This window comes from Necator americanus, chromosome IV (genome assembly GCF_031761385.1).
Source record: "Necator americanus strain Aroian chromosome IV, whole genome shotgun sequence".
Taxonomy (NCBI): Eukaryota; Metazoa; Nematoda; class Chromadorea; order Rhabditida; family Ancylostomatidae; genus Necator; species Necator americanus.
In genome coordinates, this window is record NC_087374.1 from 17,987,582 (window position 1) to 18,009,228 (window position 21,647).

General features: G+C 42.4%; 1 protein-coding gene across 2 annotated transcripts; it reads left to right on the forward strand.

The window, feature by feature from the left end:
• Positions 1-696: 696 nt before the first annotated feature.
• RB195_001743 (uncharacterized protein) lies at positions 697-20,175 on the forward strand (the record flags this gene model as incomplete). Of its 2 annotated transcripts, XM_064198667.1 has the most annotated exons (18): positions 697-786; positions 1,631-1,719; positions 2,117-2,254; positions 2,955-3,029; positions 8,484-8,575; positions 8,870-8,927; positions 9,081-9,177; positions 9,312-9,389; positions 9,463-9,546; positions 9,607-9,669; positions 9,852-9,932; positions 10,248-10,289; positions 10,710-10,861; positions 12,521-12,596; positions 12,669-12,787; positions 13,721-13,785; positions 18,298-18,390; positions 20,147-20,175. In XM_064198667.1, 18 exons carry the CDS (start codon positions 697-699, stop codon positions 20,173-20,175), a joined length of 1,521 nt encoding a protein of 506 aa, XP_064054548.1. The 2 variants fall into 2 exon arrangements, with proteins under 2 accessions (XP_064054548.1, XP_064054549.1); XM_064198668.1 differs by lacking the exon at positions 10,248-10,289.
• Between the last annotated feature and the right edge of the window lie 1,472 nt (positions 20,176-21,647).

Sequence of the window (21,647 nt, forward strand, 5' to 3'; positions counted from 1 at the left end):
CCAGACAAGTCTGGTACCAATTTATCGACGCCGGAGGGGTGAAAGGCTTGGTCGGCACTGGGGCAGTTTCGAACTATGGACCGTGCGGCCACAGCGGACCTCTTACCGACTGCGCCACACCCACCCCGTTAGCTAATAAAGAAACGGAAAGCACTTCCCTTGTTTTTTCGTTTGATTTTTAGAGGACGTAACAGTTCACTTCTCCAACCCTTCCATCCATTTTCATTCATGCCATATATAAAAAATTCCATGCTACCGTACACTGCTGCCATTTTCAAGACCTCGAAAGGATTTCACATATTTTTCCAATTTCTTTCTGATAAAGTTTTCCTTGGTTTCTCATTTCGCTATTGTAATCTTCATTAATATTTTTATAGAAAAAAAACTTTTACACAATGTAAGAAATGTTGACTCAGCTGGAAACAACTGTTCCTCCTCGTTTTTTTCCTTCAGTTTATCATGTCATTCTTGTCTTTGGTTTATTTCTATCACCTCTTTATGTTTCCTTGATTTTCCAGAAAAAATCTACAAATTTATTTTTGTATCCTCCTTCCGCTATCATCTCATCCTTTCAACTTTTACGGTCGTTTTTTTTTAAAGCGCGATCACTATGCGATTACGAGTGGATTTTTTCTTTCGTAATCACACAAAGTCGTTTCTTTCAGTAACCATGCTCCGACCACGACCTGATCAACTATGACAATCTCCTATACGCTGGACGTCTCTCAGACGAATCTTCAAAGCTTTTTGAAGCTGTTATTTCGTTGGAGAGGCAGTGTTTGGAAGGTTATTTTTGATTTTTCGTAACGCAATGGTGGGGATGCAGGAGCCTTGGGATGTGCAGCAAAGTAATAATAACAAAATAGAATCTTCACAAGAGAACTTTGGAAATATTATTGCCGCTATAAAAAACGGCGGTGTAAAAAGAGCGAAAGAAGGAAAGACTGCCGTTGTGATCCAGCGAGGAAGTGTGCACGCTAATTCGAAACAGTTCTCGTGGACATTTCATATTTGCCGTAGCCTTCTATGCATACGATCGAAAAATTGTAAATATCACTCGACCAATCAAATACTTTGGTCATTTGAAAGCTCGAATAATTGGAAGTCGTTACATTCAATGTTCGCGGTGATTACTCCAAATCCCAAAAGTATCCTCTAGTTATAGGGGATGTAGGGAAAAACACATTTATGTGCTTAAAGGCATCACCCCACGAATCTGAGGTGGTGCAGATTTCAGGTGGAGTATTCGTATACAGGATGGGAGACTACGGAAAGGGGGGTGATTCCGTCCATTTCTTGCTATTTGCCGTAAAAAACGGCCCGGAAGATACGGCTTCATCCGTTTTGGCGCACCATTTTGTACAAGAGGTTCGATTGGAGCGCGCCAGTCTTGTGCGGCGCCGCATCTTCCGGGCCGTTTTTTACGGCAATTAACAAGAAATTCGTATACGGGATGGGAGACTACGGAGAGGAATCACCTCCCTCTCCGTAGTCTCCCATCCCGTATACGAATACTCCACCTGAAATCTGCACCACCTCAGATTCGTGGGGTGATGCCTTTAAACAGGGAGATTTCTGCGATAAACGGAAGCAGTATCCAGCAACTCTACCTCTAAATCAACATTTTAAGGCTGTGAGTGGTCAGCTGCTGATTTGGACGGCAGCATTTCTGTTGGTCAGCTGTGTCTACCGTTACGTGCTCAGCCCGGATCAACAAAAGTGAGAATTCGAACGTTTTTTTTATACTAAGAAGTTATGAAAGATAATAATCAGGAAATGGAGGCTAACAAACGCGTGACTACACAATTTGTGTTCCTTTTCGAAATAGAAAATTGAAAGAATGCAAGAATTAGAGCTGGATTTCTATCACACTTCCCAATCCTAAGCATTTATGGAAATGCGTCCTGCAATATTTGAATTCTGGTTCTACTCCTCTTTACAAAAACTCTATTGTCCTATGGTGAGCGGCTCTAATACGTGCTTCCGGCGGATCTATCGCTTAGTATACGACCATTAGGCTTCAGTGATCGATGTAGGCGCTAAAACGTAGCGCATTACTTCGGATTAAAATGATAAAGCAAAGATTACAGGATTCTTTTCTACCGTTTTTTTTCAGCTGGTTCGAGCATCTTGTCAAGTACTTGGATTCCAAGTTGGATTCCAACATTCCGCTCACATTCATGCTCGGTTTCTTCGTCTCATTTGTGGTCGGGCGTTGGGGATCGATATTGAACGGGATAGGGTGGATCGATGAGTACGTTTTACTCTCTAAATACATACTTTGTAGTAAATTAATTGAAAAGGTGGCGCGATAAGTTTGGAAATAATCGTGAAATCCATTTCTCTTCAATCGAAAAGGTTCATAGGTCCGGACCTCTGATTAGCTGTAATGTTTTGTTGTGTTGCTGGTAAATTTCCGAAGAAATCGCAAAAGTGTATGCAGCTGTGTCTGGGAGCAATAAAACTGTCGAGTTTCACGCAAATGTTCCTCGCCGCTACAGTGTGTTTGGCTGATTTTTGTTGGTGCTGTTGATTAACAGCTCTTTCGAGAGCATTGTTCGAGTTTCATATGGTCTTGAAATATTTCTTAAAGGCATCACACCACGAATCTGGGGTGGTGCGGGTTTCAGGTGGATTATGCCTATACGGGGTCGTAGATTGTGGGAAAGAGGGTGATTCCGTTCACCTCTTCCTAATCACCGTAAAAAAACGGCCCGGAAGATGAGGCTTCGAGCGTTCCGGGGCGCGGTTGCCCATGGAAAGTTGTGTTGGAGCGCGCCAGCCTTATGCATCTTCCGGCCAGTTTTTTACGGTGATTAGGAAGAGATGAACGGAATCCCCCTCTTCCTCGCAATCTACGACTCCGTATAGGCATAACCCACCTGAAACCCCTATCACCCCAGATTCGTGGAGTTTAATTTGTCATAAACTTATGCTAACCTCACTTTGTTCAGTGCATCCATCCTTTTCGCATCATATATCCGTGGTGGCGGTGAGTCGACGAGAATTTTGCGGAGAAATATGGTTAGGTGAGTGGAGTTGGTCTTTTTCTGGTGATTTAAAGGCAGCATATTACGAAATTGAAGTGGTAGAGGGAAGACGGGAAGGGAAGACCTAGAGTTAGGGTTGTAGATCATGGAACAAAAAGTGTAGCTCCGGTCATCTTTTCCTAATCGTCGTAAAAAAAAACGCCATGGGAACCGCTTTAAACTCCAAGTTCGACCTTCTTTGAATCTTGGCATCGTAGAGTTTGATTGTGTACTACTTTCTTAAGCTGAACCAAGATTGTTATTGATCTTTATTCTGGCTAACGTTTCGGCGTCGTCGCCTTCTTCAGAGCCTGGAAAAATCAAAGACACGTGTAATCTACTCTCTCAAACGCCTCGTCATCCCACAAGATATGATTTAGCAAACAGATTATTTAAAAGCAGCGTCAGAAAAGCAGACCAGCGCTCACCTTGATAGCCACGAAGTCGTGATGTTAGCGGACCACCAGTTGTGAGAGTTGCGCCGCTAGTATTAACTAGTAACGATGCCCCCGCCTCTGACCCCGTAGGTCAAAACCCGCAAAGGTCCTGATATGGCGCCAGCTCGTTGGTCACAGCGATGCATTCTTCTTTACGATTCATGATAGGACTTTTGGCCGTGATATAAAACGCTTCCAATGTTTTTCGCGCTAGAACGTTTGATTCGCGTGCTAAGATAGTGACAACCATCTTGAAAGGGGTGTTGTCATGACACTGTCTGCGATGAGCACCTAAAGGGGATGATGTTTTTGATTTTACGAGCCCGTCTAGGTGCTCCTTGACGCGGATACATAGTGATCTTCCTGTTTCGCCAATGTACTCAGCCCTACATAACTGACAGGTGATTAGGTAGATAACCCCTGATACCACGCAATCACCCTGCCTCCCGTTCGGACAGACGATGCAAATAGGGGTCTCACAAAGTCTGTCATAGGCGCGATTGCGAGCTGGCTGCTGCCTCAGGTTCGCAGGTGGTGTGCCCACTACTCTGACTGAGTCTTGCAGACCCGCCTGTCGTAAGCTAGCTCGCACTGCATTGCTCATGTCATCCGAAATAAAAGGAAGGCAGAAAGGGATCTTTGTTGCTTGTTCTACCCTGTGGCACCGCCGCTCAGTTGCATGGCTCCGATTTGAATGAGAGACCTTTGCTGAGTACCCATTGGACTGAGCAATGCGGTTAGCCATGTTTATGGAGGCAATGCGCCCTTGAGCCTCAGATGAAACCGTTGCCGCTGTCTTAAACATATTTTCAATGACTGACTTTTTGGTTCTCCAGGGGTGCGCCGATTGGTAGTGAATCAGAATGTTTTTACAACTTGGTTTTCGATACCATTTTGTTTTCCAATTTCCCCTACACAAATAAACCTGGACATTGAGAAACGGCAGCCAGTTGTCTTTAGGTTTCTCCCTCGTGAACTTTATGTACTGGGATTGTTTATTTAAGAGATCGAAGCAAGTGTCCATTTCAGTTTGTGTTGGACATACAATGCAACAATCATCTATATATCGGCAGTACAATAAAGGTTTGCGTTCCAGTAGGGGTTTTTCCACTTTAGACATGAAAGCAACGGCTAATGTAGGCGCAAGTCTTTGTCCCATGGCCAAGCCTCTAATCTGCCTATAGTATTGCCCAGACCAGCGAAATACGGAACATCTCAAACATTCGCTTAGCAGCATCATTATTTGCTGTATCGCAAAACCATACATGTTAAGAGTCCCCTGGTGTTCGAGAAGCAGCTCTGATGTTGCTTGTAGTGCAGCATCGATGGAGACGTTGGTGTAGAGCGAAGTGACATCAAAGGACGAAGCATTGATGACACAATCTCCATCAAGGCGCGCTTTGCGGAGGTGCTCTATGAACATTTTTGTGTTTGAGAGATGAGCTGGAACGTACTGGAGTAGCTGGCTGAGAATAGTGTTATGGAACCAGGATATTCTGTCGGTGGGACCTCCAATATTGCTAATGATAGGTCTAACCTTGAAATCCCCTGGGTTGTGGTCTGGTAGAGAATTGAGAAAACCGAAGTAGCAAATAAGCGCAACTTGGTGTCTACCACCGAATTTGCCTCCTGTTGCTTGCACAGTAATGTAGGAAAAGGGATAGGAGGAAAAACTCGAACTCTAGAGGTTTCTTGCACTCTGTCTTGCTCTTCCTCTTTAGCTCTCAATCGCAGACGTTCATGAACCAATTGCAGGCTGCCCACTATCTTGCGCGATATCACAGGGCGTATTGATTGAGATGGAGCGAAACTGGGGCCTAAGTCCAAAACTGAAAGCGCATTCTTAGAAAGAAATACATCACCTATAAGTGACACACGAGGTGGAAAGGGTGCATTTTCTGGCGCGGTGTTCGAGTTTTGGTGTTTTGGGCTCGAATGGTTAGTGCTAACTGGTAACTGCGATCTCTGACCTTGCCTATGATCTAGCAGTTTGCCAAATTTCTCCTGCAGCCTTGACTTGGCCTTAGAGCCCTTTTCCTACATTACTGTACAAGCAACAGGAGGCAAATTCGATGGTAGACACTAAGTTTCGCTTATTTGCTACTTCGGTTTTCTCAATTCTCTCCCGGTACTCACACAAACGCGCTTTTGAAAATCTAACACCCACACAACGCAAAGGTTTGTGCGAACTACGTGACATCTGCGCTGAGGGGAAGATCAAAATCTCGGTCAGTGATAAAGGAGGAGAATTTGTAGTGATTTCAAGTGAACTGGACAGGGCTATAACGAAACTTCACCTTACGGACGATAGTCTATACCACCTTTCATCGGCACATGAATTTGGCAGACAATATCGCCGCCTGAAAAGGATATGGATAGAGACCGCAAAATCAGTAGGCTTACCAAAAACAACTATCACGCGTCTAAAATGTGAACGGCCCACCTGCCCGGTCCTTTACGTCCTCATCAAGACCCACAAGCTTTCCGCTGCCGAATTTAGTTCAAAAAACCCAGGGGATTTCAAGGTTAGACCTATCATTAGCAATATTGGAGGTCCCACCGACAGAATATCCTGGTTCCTTAACACTATTCTCAGCCAGCTACTCCAGTACGTTCCAGCTCATCTCTCAAACACAAAAATGTTCATAGAGCACCTCCGCAAAGCGCGCCTTGATGGAGATTGTGTCATCAATGCTTCGTCCTTTGATGTCACTTCGCTCTACACCAACGTCTCCATCGATGCTGCACTACAAGCAACATCAGAGCTGCTTCTCGAACACCAGGGGACTCTTAACATGTATGGTTTTGCGATACAGCAAATAATGATGCTGCTAAGCGAATGTTTGAGATGTTCCGTATTTCGCTGGTCTGGGCAATACTATAGGCAGATTAGAGGCTTGGCCATGGGACAAAGACTTGCGCCTACATTAGCCGTTGCTTTCATGTCTAAAGTGGAAAAACCCCTACTGGAACGCAAACCTTTATTGTACTGCCGATATATAGATGATTGTTGCATTGTATGTCCAACACAAACTGAAATGGACACTTGCTTCGATCTCTTAAATAAACAATCCCAGTACATAAAGTTCACGAGGGAGAAACCTAAAGACAACTGGCTGCCGTTTCTCAATGTCCAGGTTTATTTGTGTAGGGGAAATTGGAAAACAAAATGGTATCGAAAACCAAGTTGTAAAAACATTCTGATTCACTACCAATCGGCGCACCCCTGGAGAACCAAAAAGTCAGTCATTGAAAATATGTTTAAGACAGCGGCAACGGTTTCATCTGAGGCTCAAGGGCGCATTGCCTCCATAAACATGGCTAACCGCATTGCTCAGTCCAATGGGTACTCAGCAAAGGTCTCTCATTCAAATCGGAGCCATGCAACTGAGCGGCGGTGCCACAGGGTAGAACAAGCAACAAAGATCCCTTTCTGCCTTCCTTTTATTTCGGATGACATGAGCAATGCAGTGCGAGCTAGCTTACGACAGGCGGGTCTGCAAGACTCAGTCAGAGTAGTGGGCACACCACCTGCGAACCTGAGGCAGCAGCCAGCTCGCAATCGCGCCTATGACAGACTTTGTGAGACCCCTATTTGCATCGTCTGTCCGAACGGGAGGCAGGGTGATTGCGTGGTATCAGGGGTTATCTACCTAATCACCTGTCAGTTATGTAGGGCTGAGTACATTGGCGAAACAGGAAGATCACTATGTATCCGCGTCAAGGAGCACCTAGACGGGCTCGTAAAATCAAAAACATCATCCCCTTTAGGTGCTCATCGCAGACAGTGTCATGACAACACCCCTTTCAAGATAGTTGTCACTATCTTAGCACGCGAATCGAACGTTCTAGCGCGAAAAACATTGGAAGCGTTTTATATCACGGCCAAAAGTCCTATCATGAATCGTAAAGAAGAATGCATCGCTGTGACCAACGAGCTGGCGCCATATCAGGACCTTTGCGGGTTTTGACCTACGGGGTCAGAGCGGGGGCATCGTTACTAGTTAATACTAGCGGCGCAACTCTCACAACTGGTGGTCCGCTAACATCACGACTTCGTGGCTATCAAGGTGAGCGCTGGTCTGCTTTTCTGACGCTGCTTTTAAATAATCTGTTTGCTAAATCATATCTTGTGGGATGACGAGGCGTTTGAGAGAGTAGATTACACGTGTCTTTGATTTTTCCAGGCTCTGAAGAAGGCGACGACGCCGAAACGTTAGCCAGAATAAAGATCAATAACAATCTTGGTTCAGCTTAAGAAAGGAACCGCTTTAATTACTACGACGTACGTTAGCGCGTGCACATTTGTACACAGGACGTGCTCGAGAGAGAACGGCCAAAAATTAATGAAGCCTCTTTACCACTCTGTTCAAGGAAAATCAGTGAATAGGCTGCTGAGAGAAAAAGACTGCTTGCAAAGGTGCACGTTCTAATGTGCCTGTTAGGAAATAAAGCGGTTCCCACGTCGTTTTTAAGCAGACCAGAGGGAACTGAACGGGACCACGCTGCTTTCTGTGATGAACAACCCAAACTACGTCTTCATTAGGGTTTCCATAGTACGTCATTTTGTGGTACGGTGTCTTTGAGCCCCAATCGAGCTGCAGAGAGACAGTAATGGAGGAAGCAGGAAAGTTCCTCTGTGCTTAGATACCATGTAATTCACAGAGATACTGCATGTTTTGCTTTTGGGTGAGTTTCTGGAAGGATCAGTCGGGGTCGGTGGACGACTTCAGTCACCACCCAGCGAAACAAGGGGAGGTCAGAGGTCCAGTTCCGCCTGTTTTGGGCACTGGTGACAGAGGTCAAGTTCTGGTTCCCTCCTAGGCCATCCATTACCTCTCGCCTCTTGTGCTGCCGACCTCGTGTGGTACGCGACACTTGAAAGAGGCGCGCGGTGGGACCTCGTGATCGCCACTAGTGAATTCGTGCGCGGGCACGACAGATTTGCTAGGTTAATCCGGAAACATTGAGCACCCCAACGCCACACATCTGCCATGGTTATCTCTACCAATTACAGGTATATGGTGCTCTGCCAGGCGTTGGTGCTTCGCGATATTTCGATGCAAGTTCGAAAACGATTTCCTACAATGGACACGCTGGCAGCTTCTGGTGAGTTTTCTTCTTCCTTTCCTCAAATGAATGAATGAATGAGATGAGTTTATGTCCGATTTCCACTGTAAATCTATATTCTTCAACATTGAAAAGAGTGGGAAAGAGAGAAAAATTCTGGATTGAAGTAAATTTTTTTAAGAGTTACAGTTTTAAAGTTTAAAAGTTGCTGCGAGTCACATTTGTGAGGTACTCTTGAGTATAACACCAAATATGCTGAACATTGATTGACTCGACCTGTTGATTCGAAAGAAACTGGATTCATCCACACATATATTGCAATGCTCATTTAAGGTCTGATGACCGAGGAAGAGATGGACATTCTTGACGAAATCAAAGATCCGTACAGTAGGTATGGGAAGTTTTCTTTGTGGTCCCTAAAGAATTCCCTGTGTCCACCAGTTTTTCAAAACCATTTGTTGCTTGTCCCTTAATCAAATTAATTCAATATTATTCATGGTATTTTCTTTCTTTTCAGTGAGTCTGTGGACCTCCATTTTTTCAGGTACTGGGCGCCGATCCAATGGTGTGTCAATCTTGTTTACGAGTGTAAAGCCGATGGTAGGATAGACGACTATTACCTCATGAATAAGATTATAGATGTGGGTACTTTAAGATTTTGAAATGAAACTTGAGATTTCCCTTCAAAATTATGTCTTTGACTGAACTGCAATCTTATATCCTTTTACTGAAATCTTAGAAAGACAGTACCCCACACCTACCTACTATTTTTAAGGAAATCAGCAAATTCCGTCACGGTCTAGCCGCACTTCTCAAATATGACTGGGTACCAGTGCCGCTCGTTTATCCACAAGTATGTCGCCTTTCTTTGCTGTGCGCTTCATCATCTCTTGATTATTTCCTCGTTTATGCAAAGTGAATTTTAGGTTATTTTTCTTGCGGTTCGCTTTTATTTTGTAATCTGTCTATTTGGGCGACAATTTATCGTTACAGGAACGAATCCAAGCGGAGTAAGCTAATCCTCTCTAGATTTTTCTCTGACACAAATTTGACGAAAAGCTGCACTTTAGATCGATCTTTGGCTACCGATTACTACGATGATTCAGTTCATTGTTTACATGGGATGGATGAAGGTTTGTGCCGCTTCTTTTCTGGGAAGGAGAGAGAGAGGATCTTTTTTTCGGATAGAGAGAGAGCATCTTTCGGCCACTGGAGAAATTTTCCAGAGTTTCCATTTTTTAAACGTATTTTTGATGTCCCCGAAAACTTTGAAAAAGTAATAAATTTGTTCTTTTGTTCAAGGAAGTGGTTTCAGGTAGCCGAGGCTCTTTTGAACCCACTCGGTGAAGATGATGACGATCTAGAATGCAACTATGTGATTGACAAGAATTTAATCGTAAGTTCAGCCAATAAGAATCAATTTCTGGTACCGGAAAACATTACTGTTCGAAATGGCATAACATTACGATTTTGTTCTGATTTTTCGCCAGTTTTCTACAGAACTCGACGTTCAGCGTGCTTAATGGAGTTTCTTTCCTATTTAACGGCATGACATCTTTCTGGATGAGATTTTCTATCCACAAAACGACAACTCATTTCGTTTCATAAGATTTCTAAAATAAGTAATTAAGATGTCGGACACTATTTCACATTTTCTGATTGCTTCACAATTGTTTTGCAAATCGAATAAACAATTTCCTCAGATTTTTAGACAGGAGTCGCAATAGTGGACACCATGTGGAAACCGGCAAAGGTGACAAAACCAATCCTATATGCCCCGTAGATCTTCTCCCAGTGTAGAGGCAGTGATCAATAAATCGATAACCATCTGCTATTGATCGCTGCTTTAGCTGCTTTCATCGTTTCTTTTTCCGCCATTACTGAAATGGCTGTCTTTTTCCGTATCTAACTTCTGCTTCTATCTATGTAACTCTAGCACACTTAACTACCTTCCTGCATCCGCTAAGGTGACGCTTCCTGATACTTAACCTAACCCCCCTTATTGGTTGATTCAAATGGAGTACTGTAGGTGAAGGGCTTTATTTGCGTATAGATGTTTCGTAGACTATAAGCTTCTTCGTAGCAATTTCTCTTTTTTTTTTTGAGAAGGCCTGGTAGAAAATTTTATGTGAGATGAATACGAATCCATCAACGAATTTAGTGGTAATTTCAGACTGGCTATTCTATGGTTGAAGAGAATTTGGCAAAGATACCGCAACAGAAGAAGGACGATTTTTGGGGTATTGATAAAATTGCTCCGCTGTACAGTATTGAGTCAGCCGAGCGTTCCGTTCATCCGCTGGTAGGAAGTGCGAGTAAAATTAAGTAAGTAAATTTTCGAGACGTCTTGCCTTCAAGCCGTGACAGAAACTTGCAACTTTAAACAAACTTCATTTATGTATTTCAAGATTTAATCCGAACATTAGATGTTGACTCAAGATACAACTACTCCAAGTTTTTATCCCACCTTCACGGTTCCAGTTGCCCTGATTCCAGATCCCAGTTCGCTAAATAGGCCTACGTTTCAGCCGCAGAGGTTCCAGTCGAGTGTGTAGCGCTGTCGTTAACGTGGGATCAATGGTAGGGAGGTGCATGTAGTTCATGAGTATGAGTGCGATTACGTTCAGTTCTCTTCACTGATACACATAGGAAACAGCTTTGTGCGATCTCATTTACGCGAAAAGGGTCTTTCTGTCACCTGTAGTTGTATCGCTAAAAGACTGAACCACACAAGGCTGTTTCACACGCCTTTCTCTGGATCTACTACTGGGGCTCAGTGTGGTCACGTTCAGCCCCCCAGCAGTGCTCCAGAGAATACTCAAAAAATACGCGCCTATTGGTGGAGACGCTCCCATATCGTCAATTTCGTGACACGCTCCCTTTAAAGGCAGCTTACCACGAATCTGAGGTGGTGCAGATTTCAGGTGGAATATCCGTATACGGGGTTTTAGATTATGGAGACCGGGGTGGTTCCACTCACCTCTCCCTGAATCACTGCAAGCAGGCGGCCCCTGAATGCTGTTTTTTACGATGCCTTCTACTGCAGCACGCCACCCTTCCACACGTAGCGTCCCTTACTGCCTATCGGGGCAGTCCCAATTGATTTTCGACGAATCGCAGGGCGGAGGCGGCGCAAGGGGTGGAGCGTTGCAATAGATGGAGTCGTACAAAACAGCATTCTGGAGGCGGCTGTTTGCAGCAATGCAGGGAGAGATGAGCGGAACCACCCCGGTCTCCTTAATATACGACCCCGTATACAGAACTCCACCTGAAATCCGCACCACCTCAGATTCACTGTATGCTGCCTTTAAAGTTTGGAAGCTGATCGCTGGCTCAGGCCTAGTGAATGATACGACAACAATTAATGGAAATGAATTTGAAAGGCAACTCCTATAGCTCATAGCCCCATAGTCTCAAGCTCGGCCTTGAAAAGTGCCAGGGGCGTAGATGTGCGATAATAACCCTCCTTCGAACGAGAGGTTTAGTCAGGGTCGAGCGTGTGATGTGATTTTCCCATCGAGAGCTCATGAAGGGAGGAGTTGCAAGGGAAAGGGACCCAATCGACCCACGGCTTAGTCCGCGATGCACGAGAATCCCATTTCAAGTTTCAATATAAGTTGATCACGATGTATGTTGTGAACGATAGTTTGTCTTGGTGTTTTGGTCCTGAAAAGCTCAAAAACTCTAGCCGTTTTACTACCTAGGATTAATGTTTTTCCAAACTCCTGTGTTTTTTTTTTGTTATTTCTACTTATTTTCTCCATATTTTGATTCTCTTAATTTTCTTTTTCTCTGTCTTCTAAATTTATTTCTGAGATTTTTTTCTTGCTGCGGAAGAACTCTTCTTTTTTTTTGCCAGAAAATCCCTATGATTTCGAAAGATTGGCCAACATCTGTTTAGTCCGTGTTATTCTGGCACCTTTGCATCAACAAAAAGTTCCGGAAATTGTTGTCGTAAACGTTGCTCAATCGCAACTGTTTCAGCTTAGTGAAAAATCGACATGAGATTGTCATGACGCCACACAAAAACAAGTTGAGTGAGTTGAGCGAGGAAGAACAGGTTTGTCGATCCATTCAGGACCATTTGGCTTACTTTACCGTCCGTGCACTGCTTACCTTTGTACGACTACAGAAGACTTACCTGCGACGGGTTTGTGTGTCGGCGCATAACGCCCGACATCTACGACAACGCACTCAGGAACGACGTAACAGTCCGGACACTTGTCTGTCGAGAGTTCGGACGAGGTCGAAGTGAGTCTTCCATTTCTTTTGCAGAGAGAAGAATTAAGTGAAGAAAACTCAGTGAAAGGCTTCGATCCCGAATATGCGTAGTTTCTGGCGAACAACAAACTTCTCCAAAATCAATCCAGTTCCGGAAATAATTCTCACCCATTTTTTGAATGCGTGACTTTGGTACTTCTAGCCCGGTGGTGTTTCTTATCTTTTCAGGAAAATGTCAAAGACGCTATAATTTATGATAAAAGTGGCTGCTTGTGATTATGTTTCCTACATCGAATCATTGTTTGTCCGCCTAATGAGTGATCCCAAGTGGATCCTACGTAACTACGATCAAGAAATTTTTATGGATGAGAGTTTTGCTCGGCAATAACGCCCGAATCACTGAAGAAATTGATCACATTTTTAATGTTTACTGTAGGGGAAATGAATGGTGCGCCTATAGTTTGAAGGAAGTTTCAGTGCATTGTAGATGGTATCTCGACAGGAAAACCATGGACCCACCGTATTTATGATAGTAGAGTCCAGTCATCAAGTAATTTCCGTTTCTGTAACAAATAGCTACATATAACTACATTCTAATTCCATTTTTTCAAAGAAAACCTTTTTGAAGTACATATATGCTAGAAAATGCTCGTAACTTTGTTATTCGAGTTCAAATCCAGGGACTTGGGGCTTTCCCTGACTTACCTTCTTTTTGTTTCTTTTTTCTCTTCAGTTTCGGCTACGAAATAGATGAATCACACTAAAACAAGCTATGATTTTATTCTCTCTACACAAAATGATTTGGATAACGTCTACTGGTCATTGTTATAGATCCGAATTGCAATTTATACAATTCTATGAGAAGTAAGTTGCATGTCTGTGACTACTGTGTAGTGACATGTGTGTGTGCTTGCAATGGGATGAACTGACGAGATAATTACGCATTCCTCTGCTTTTCTTTAGTGGTAAATTTCGAACGGTGTCGACAAATGGCACAAGAAACGGAGAGGATCCATGGCAACGATCCGGTGTGTCTTTTCCTCAGCTCTTTCCTTTCACTTTTCTTTTACTTTCCATTTTTCCTTTTTTTTTTGTCCGATGAGAAATTAAGGGATGAAGCTAGGAGACTTGAAATGAAGGAGTTCCTCAGCTAGGAGCGTGAACTGTTCCTTTTAATTGTTAGATTCGTCTTTTTTTATTCGTCCCCTTCGCACTAACCTCTTTTCTCATATTTTCATTGCGAAAATACTGGAATTCACCGGAATTCAACTGCAATATTCAGAAATTCATGAAAGGAGAAAAATATTTACAACATTCCTTAGATCGAATTTTACCGGACGAACTTTGCAGATTCATTCTGTTATTTTTATTTTCATTCTGAGTTTCAAGTTTTTCTCAACAATCATCGAACTGCGGCAGTATGAGTTGCATTTTAAAATAGAAATCCTGTACGATTTTGGAGTGTCAGGAAATCTGCAGTAAAAAATACACGAAATTCCCCTCATTGAACCTTAAACCATAGAACTATGAACTCTAAAATAGCATCAGCGCTTTTCCTTTTCTTGAATGCAGTGAGTGAGTTCTAAAGGAAGTGTTCTCCTGCTTAATGAAAACAAAGACTTTGATCCTTTTTTTCAACGTTTAAAATAACGCTCACTAGATTCTCATAAAAAAAAGTGCAAAGTTAGCCTTCCCAGTAGAAAAAACCGATTGATTAAAAAAATTTAGGGAACATCATTTAAATATTTGGCTTCCAAAAACTAATTATTATACTATTATTTTTTTGCAATAATAAGATAACGCAAGGATTTTTACCCCTCTAGTGACTCCTGCTTAGAATATTCTATGCTATAGTCGAGTTTTAATGTCTACATACCGTGACGCGCCTATTCGCAATTGTATTGTTACTCCTGAGCATTCCCTGTAATTATGCGCAACTATTGGCTGAATTTTATTTCCTCGCAAAATTTACTCCCTATGGGAATTTCCCATATTTCCACAACAGTTCAAATCACACATTTAATATTTGTTTTCAGTAATATCCCTTGTTTAGAGACGATAATACAGTAGGTAAGTTTCTTGATATGATTAGAACGAGTGAAGTGTGTCTTTGCCTAGTCGTAGCTAATGTCATAGGGAAGGGACCCAAGGATTCATCCCTTTTACCTCCACGATGTGATGATTTTTTAAGAGTGTGGATTTTGTGCATGAGTGCAGTGTACGTACTAATCGTACGCTTGACTAAAGTGTTATGCATAACTACATACATAGGCAACGGCACTTATGTTCTGCCGACTGCTACGCGCTCGCAGGACAGGAGGAGCCGGAATGAGTGCGTGCCAAGCGGAGAAAATGCGTGAGTTCTTGCGGACGGGTGACAGTCGCACAAACACACTCAGCTATCAATGAAAGTAGCTGCTGCACCATCGCTAACATCTGCCGCAATAGCAGAATCTCGTCTGTGAATTTATTAATTGAAAGCTTTTATTCATATCATTTTCTTGAAAATATTTGTATTCGTAGCGTCTGTTTTGCACCTCATGCGTTTACAAATCACCGCTTCTCCGACCATTCTCTAATCGTTCCGTCTTTCTCTCTTTCCTCCCTCTTTCATTCTTCTTAGCTGTTTTTAATTTATCCCTTCACTACCTTTGCAATTCTTTCCCTTCTTCTCTTATTTCGTGGCAATTTTTATGACTTGCGTACCTCTCAGGTCTTGTCTGAGAATTACATTTCCTTTCACATATCCGGTTTGATTTCGTTACTATTCCCTTTCTTTTTCTCTCCGCCGCATCCTCCACCGCATTTTTATTACACTTCGCCGTCATTCTTCATCTTTCTCTCTTTACACTGCTTTTTTTCAAAGCACTTTCTTCACCTCTCCTCTTCAACTGTCGTTTTAAATCCTGTGGAACTTTTTAAGTGCTCTTTTCTTCTTTCTCTGTCCTCTTCATTCCAACTACACAGCATTCAACTTTGAAGATCTCTGTTCGCATCCCCGTTTGTAATTAATCGTGAACGACGGAAGGGTGAATGGTAGGATCTATCCGAAAACAAACCTTCAATTTCTACTCTCTTTTTTCTTCAATTACTGCTTCAGTTTTTCTAGCTATCAATTCTTTGGCCCTAGCCTACTTTCGTTATAAAAAGTGTGCCCAGTGTCCCAGATTTTTCTCTTGCTCATCAAACAACCTTTGTCTGCGACTCCTACACCCATTCATTACGGGTCTCCTTCCTAAGATGTCCTTTGTGTGTACGCCTTAACTGAAATAAATGCGAAGAAGATGATTTACTAACGTCATAGGAAGTGTGTGCGATGAAATCCCGTCGCTATCCGTGACAACCCGTGGCGAATTTGCGCGCCTTTGATTTACGACCCTTGTGGGATTCACGTATGTTCTTTTCAGTCAAAGCACTGGAACGAACTATAAGATTGACATCGATAATAGTGATATATTGCCATAAAAGCTTTCATCGCTAAATTCTCCACTAGTTTACTGTAAGAAAAAAAGAAATTTGGCGAAAAGATGATGGAGACTCGCTCTCCTAGAAAAGAAGGAACGGTGAAGTAAGAAACGATCGACGTGAAGAGATAAGATGGAACACTAGCCTGTGACCAGAAGAAATCAAGAATCCTTTCCAGAATTTCTCTCCTAATCACATATTATTTTAAATTCGACACATTGAAGCACACTCTCGATAAAGAGAGAAGAAACCTACTCCACTATGCTTTGACTGCTATTGCCTTTGCTATGCATACGCTGAAAAAAGAAGAAAAAAATTGGTGTAGAAGGAGTTATGCTTTTACAACACTGATAAAAAGAAGAAGAAAAGAAAAAATAAAAAGACAAAAAGAAATGTTTTCGGTATACTACAAGAACTTGCACAGAATCCATTAATTCGTTGCTGTTTCATATTTTGCGAGGGTTGACGTCAAACAAGATATGGAAATTTTCTACCCACGCTGATAGTCCTCTGGCCTCTCATTCGACTGCTCAGCTGCTCAGCGTGATGAAACGAACGGAATCCTTTGTTACGGAGCTTTCATGCTTCTTCTAAACTTATCCAACCTATCAGAGTATGATTCTTATGGGTTTGCTGACAAATGACAGTAACCCCATAAGAATCATACTCTGATAGGTACCTTTTTGCGATACGAAGAACATGCACTGATTCGGTGGACGGAAAGAAGCCTTTTGCTCTTCAAGACCCACCGCGGTTCGGCCCAGGACCAGCGTTACAGATAACCTTTTCGAAACATGATCGCTTTATGCTCAAGAAGTTCTTGCAGGCCCCATTCTTAGATCCTGCGACGAAGTTCGAGTATCCCTGGGAGCCTCCTTCCACGTTCCCATTGACTCGCGGCTAAATGAGGTCTCGTTGTCGTCGAGCGCTTCGAGAACAAGCAGGAGGAAATGAGCTCTTCGTTCACCGAATCCAGTATGTGTCGATGAGTCCTGGTCGAAGTTGAAATGTTGCCCTGCCTGGTTCCTCCAGGAACAGTGCGAGTAGTGGACAGTAAAGGCTAGTTCGATTCTTGAGGGCGGTCCACGCGGTGGTAAAGCGCGCCTCGGGTCTGGCCTTCATGTTGTTGCGAAGAAAGATGCAAGACCTCGACTCACTGCAAAAAATGGAGCTGTTCATAGTGTACGTCACTTTTCACTCCATTTTCTCTTTTTCTCCTTCTCTTCTCTCCTGTTTTGAACTATTGTAGAACAGATGCCTCCTGGACAAGTTAAAGGCATCACCTCACGAATCTGAGGTGATGCAGATTTCAGGTGGATTATTCTTATAAGGGATAGTAGATCACGGAGAGGAGGGTGATTCCGTCCATTGCTTCCTAATGACCGTAAAAAACGGCCCGGAAGATGCGGCGCCGCACAAGGCTGGTTGGTGCGCTCCAGTCGAACTCCCTGTAGAAAATGGTGCGCGACAACGCCTGAAGCCGGAATCACCTTCCTCTCCTCTAATCTACTACCCCGTATACGAATACTCCATCTGAAATCCGTACCACCTCAGATTCGTGGAGTGATGCCTTTAAAATCAAAATCATCTCGCCTATTTGTACTTCCTAACACCATCTGGAAGCTATGTGCCTTGTATCCATTGCTAATTGAGCTATGTATACCTGCAATGAACAGCCCATGAGTAGAAAATTCTTGCGATCGCTTGGTGTAAGCGTAGACCAGTCACTTCGATCGTGAATGAACTGCAACAACCGAAACACAATCTGACAGCTCCGTATGTTGTGCCGTGCTTGATTCGAGTTCTGGGAGCGTAGAGGATAGAAGAGTTCAGGAGCGCTCTCTCCTTAGACTTTCCTGCATATTTTTCGGAGAAGAGTGACTTTATGATAAGAACACATCTGCAGTATGTTAGTTGACCGATTTGCAGTGAACATTACGTCCTCCCAATTTTTTACGCTTCCGCATATGCGACAGTGGAACTAGTGGAATTTTCTCAACTTGTCATAGCCATATCTGAGATACTGACTACAAACGTTCAGTCAGAAAAACTCACTATAAATGTTCTTTTTTTAGTTACCGATGTCGAGATGAACCTATCTCCATCGACGACATTTCATCCAAGTAATCAAGTACATCCTGAAGTACCACCCGATTCTATATCTGAGTGTGAGTTTTCCATCTCTTTCAGAGAAGAAACATGATGTTGCAGAAGAGAAGGTAGAGATTTCGGTAGGTAGGTAGAGATTTCTTCTATATTTCTACAAAGTTGGTGCCCCTAGCTTTCTTAGTTTTTTCAAGTCTAATTGAGAAAAATCCTAACTTTTGCCCCACATTTTCGAGTATTTCTCAACTAGCTATTGAGAGAGCCATAACACCTACAGAGAGAAACTTTGCAGTTCAGGGTTTTTCTTGATGCTTTATCAAAATATGATATACAATTTTTGAACGGCGCTACCGTAATCTCGCAACTTGAAATAGTGCGAAATCTCAGATTTTCGGCACCGCGTCAAAATCAGTATGACTCCAAACAAAGTCCAATAACTCAACTCCCATTTTATACAGAAGCATTCGGTTTGAAGTATGCTTTAGAGGAAGATTTTTGCTCTCACAGTTCGTTTTTACCTTCTTCCAGGTAGTTTGCGTTCTCTCAAAAGCGAGTTGAGAAAAGTTGAGAAAAAAAAGACAAAAATGCTAAATTTCTCAACTTTCTCTCAACTATGTAGCTTTCTAAAACACTAGAGGGTTCCTAAAAAACAAATTTTAACTATTTTATAGCACAAGTCTTCCTTTACAGAAAGTAGCCATCTTTGTTTTCCTCCGTCTCTTCTATAGTCCGTAATTCCTATTTATTTCAATGTACTAAGATCCGATCAAGCAGTAATTTCCAATCAGAGCTCGGCTCTAATCGCTAAAATGACCTCTGAATAACACATATATGCGAAAAGCAGTGCTCTAAATGCAATTCCAGAAAAACAAACTGCCGGTGAATTGTAATTTTCTTTCGGTTTTGCGAAATCAAGGTTCCGGCGGGCAATAAGATTCGGACTACTCATCGTCTGTAATCACTGTCAATGAGTGAAATTTTGTGCACAAGGTATGAAATAGTGAGGAAATGCTTGTGGGATGTGATCTGCTTCGGCATTAGTTGTTTCTTCCATTTTCCAGAATTGGAAAAATTCCGGCGGGAATCGAAATCTCAACAGTTCGTTTCCGCTATCGATGAGCAAAATCCTTTGTAAATAATAGGAAATAGTGTGAAAATGGTTTTGAAACGTGTTCTCCGTCGTTCCCAGCTGTTTTTTCCATCCATTCCAAAAGATAGAATCCAAAAGGTGAAAAGCCACTAACTTTTGGACGTGAAAAATGAACTAGAGCAGAAATAGTTGAAAGAGTTTATATAGACTATAGAGATAGGTACAATCGGAAATCCCAGCAAACCCCCAGTGTTTATGTATGGTGTTCCTTTTTGTTTCTCATACTCTTTTCCGCCTGTATGAGCAAAAACTACCGAGAACAACATCACTATTCGACTGGTCATCATTTATCCTCTCGCTGCAGTTCATTTCGTCTTGATGTTGGAAGTTTAAAAACATTTAGTGTAAACACTTCTTTTGTTCCTTCTTTTTGTCACTAGGCTAGGATCTAAATTTAGAAATGACATCAATCGTTGTAGAAGACTGAACTCTTACTCCATTACTCACATAGTGCTTATGCCTATGCCGCAATAGGCAAGAAAGTTGAGATGCTCTTGCGGAGAGGTCGCAATTAGACTCTGAGTGTACAAAGATAAACGGAAACACCACACCTACTGTACCTGCGGTCTACTTTCAGCCCTCTCCGAGATTCAAAGCTCATCGCAATTTTCTCGATCATCACAAAATTTAATATTTAGTATACTTCTGTTGTCACCTTTTTTTTCCAGCTGGATCACGAAGTACTCGACGGTTTTGATCCACGGGTGATTTGTTGTCGACGGTGCAAGGAAGTGCCCCCACTTAGTGCTGCAATGTCGTTCCGAGAAACAATGACAATTATTGCCATAAACCGTTACCCGTCTCCTGCTACTATAATTTCCAGTGGCCTTTTCACGAGTAATTATTCTTTTTCACTATTATCTTGTTTTGCAACGTTCACAAAGAGTAGATTCAGTTATTTGCGTCCCTGAAGAGAAATGGGGTTACCTGACGGAAATTGGCAAATGTCAATTGATATAGGGTACAGATAGAAGTCTTACTTCTGCAATTCCCATTCAGCGACTCAGCCCAAGAACTTCCAAGGATATCTTTAGAAAACTACCTCACCTTACTTTACCTTCCTTATCAAGATTACGGTTTAACCCTGGCTCCTAAAAATTAGCAATTCTTAGATGCTTCAAGCACTAAGCCTCCTCAGGGACGCCTTCTTCTATGGCTAAATCTCCTTAGAATCGACTCCAGTGATAAATGCAACCATTTCGTCACATCTACTTTTTTTTGTCTTCGAATAATTAATTTTGAATCAAGAAATATTCCTGTCTTAAACATCTTGATAACAATCTTTTAATATTCTCTGATTTGTCTGTGATCAGCATGTCGTTTTTTCTTTATTTGTCTTCAATATGTACTTCAAAGCATATACTATCATATACTTTATCATCACAAATAATGATGTATGTATCAATTTGCACAGCATAAAAATACGGATGTGATGATGGTAGGACAAACAGAGAGAAAAAACAGAAAACAGAATGAAAAAATAAATATGTTATGAAAGGTGTATACACATACAAACACAGCGTACCCGTAAAACAATCCTGTTGTATTTGTGTCATGAATAAAAAAAACTGGGGATTTGGGACAGTGGTTTTTTGGTGTGAAAACGGGGGATTAAGGTCAAGCAGTGATGAGTACTTAAGAAATGACCAGGCTGTATGCAAAATTTGGCAAGGGATAAAATCAGGTGAATTAAAACTGATACAATACATATATAAGAGGGCTTTCCGTTGATTATTCAGAATAAGAGAACACGGGCACGAGGGGGAGGGGCGTGAAAATAAAGGTGAAGAGGTGTGCGTATTAAGCGTTAGGCGTGTAAAACATGCGATTTGGTAGGACGTACAAATACACACACACATCGTATCACGTATTCTTAGTAACTGGTGGTGACGGCTGAGGAAACTACAGGCGGGAACAAGCCGCAAGCCGGTAAGTATATGAATCCAGCTATACACGAACCCGTTCCACGCACAACAAGAGCATACATACCCGGTAACAAGCAAAAAAGTATTTGACGCAAGATAAAATTTGAAACACATTCGAAAAAAGGCGCAGTGGGACGAGAATCGCATCCACCACAGGCGACAAAATGTCGCATCTCCAGCCTTGTTCTTTTGAGAGTGCTACCTCGCTACTAATAACTAATTAATACTGCTATCCTACAGTTAA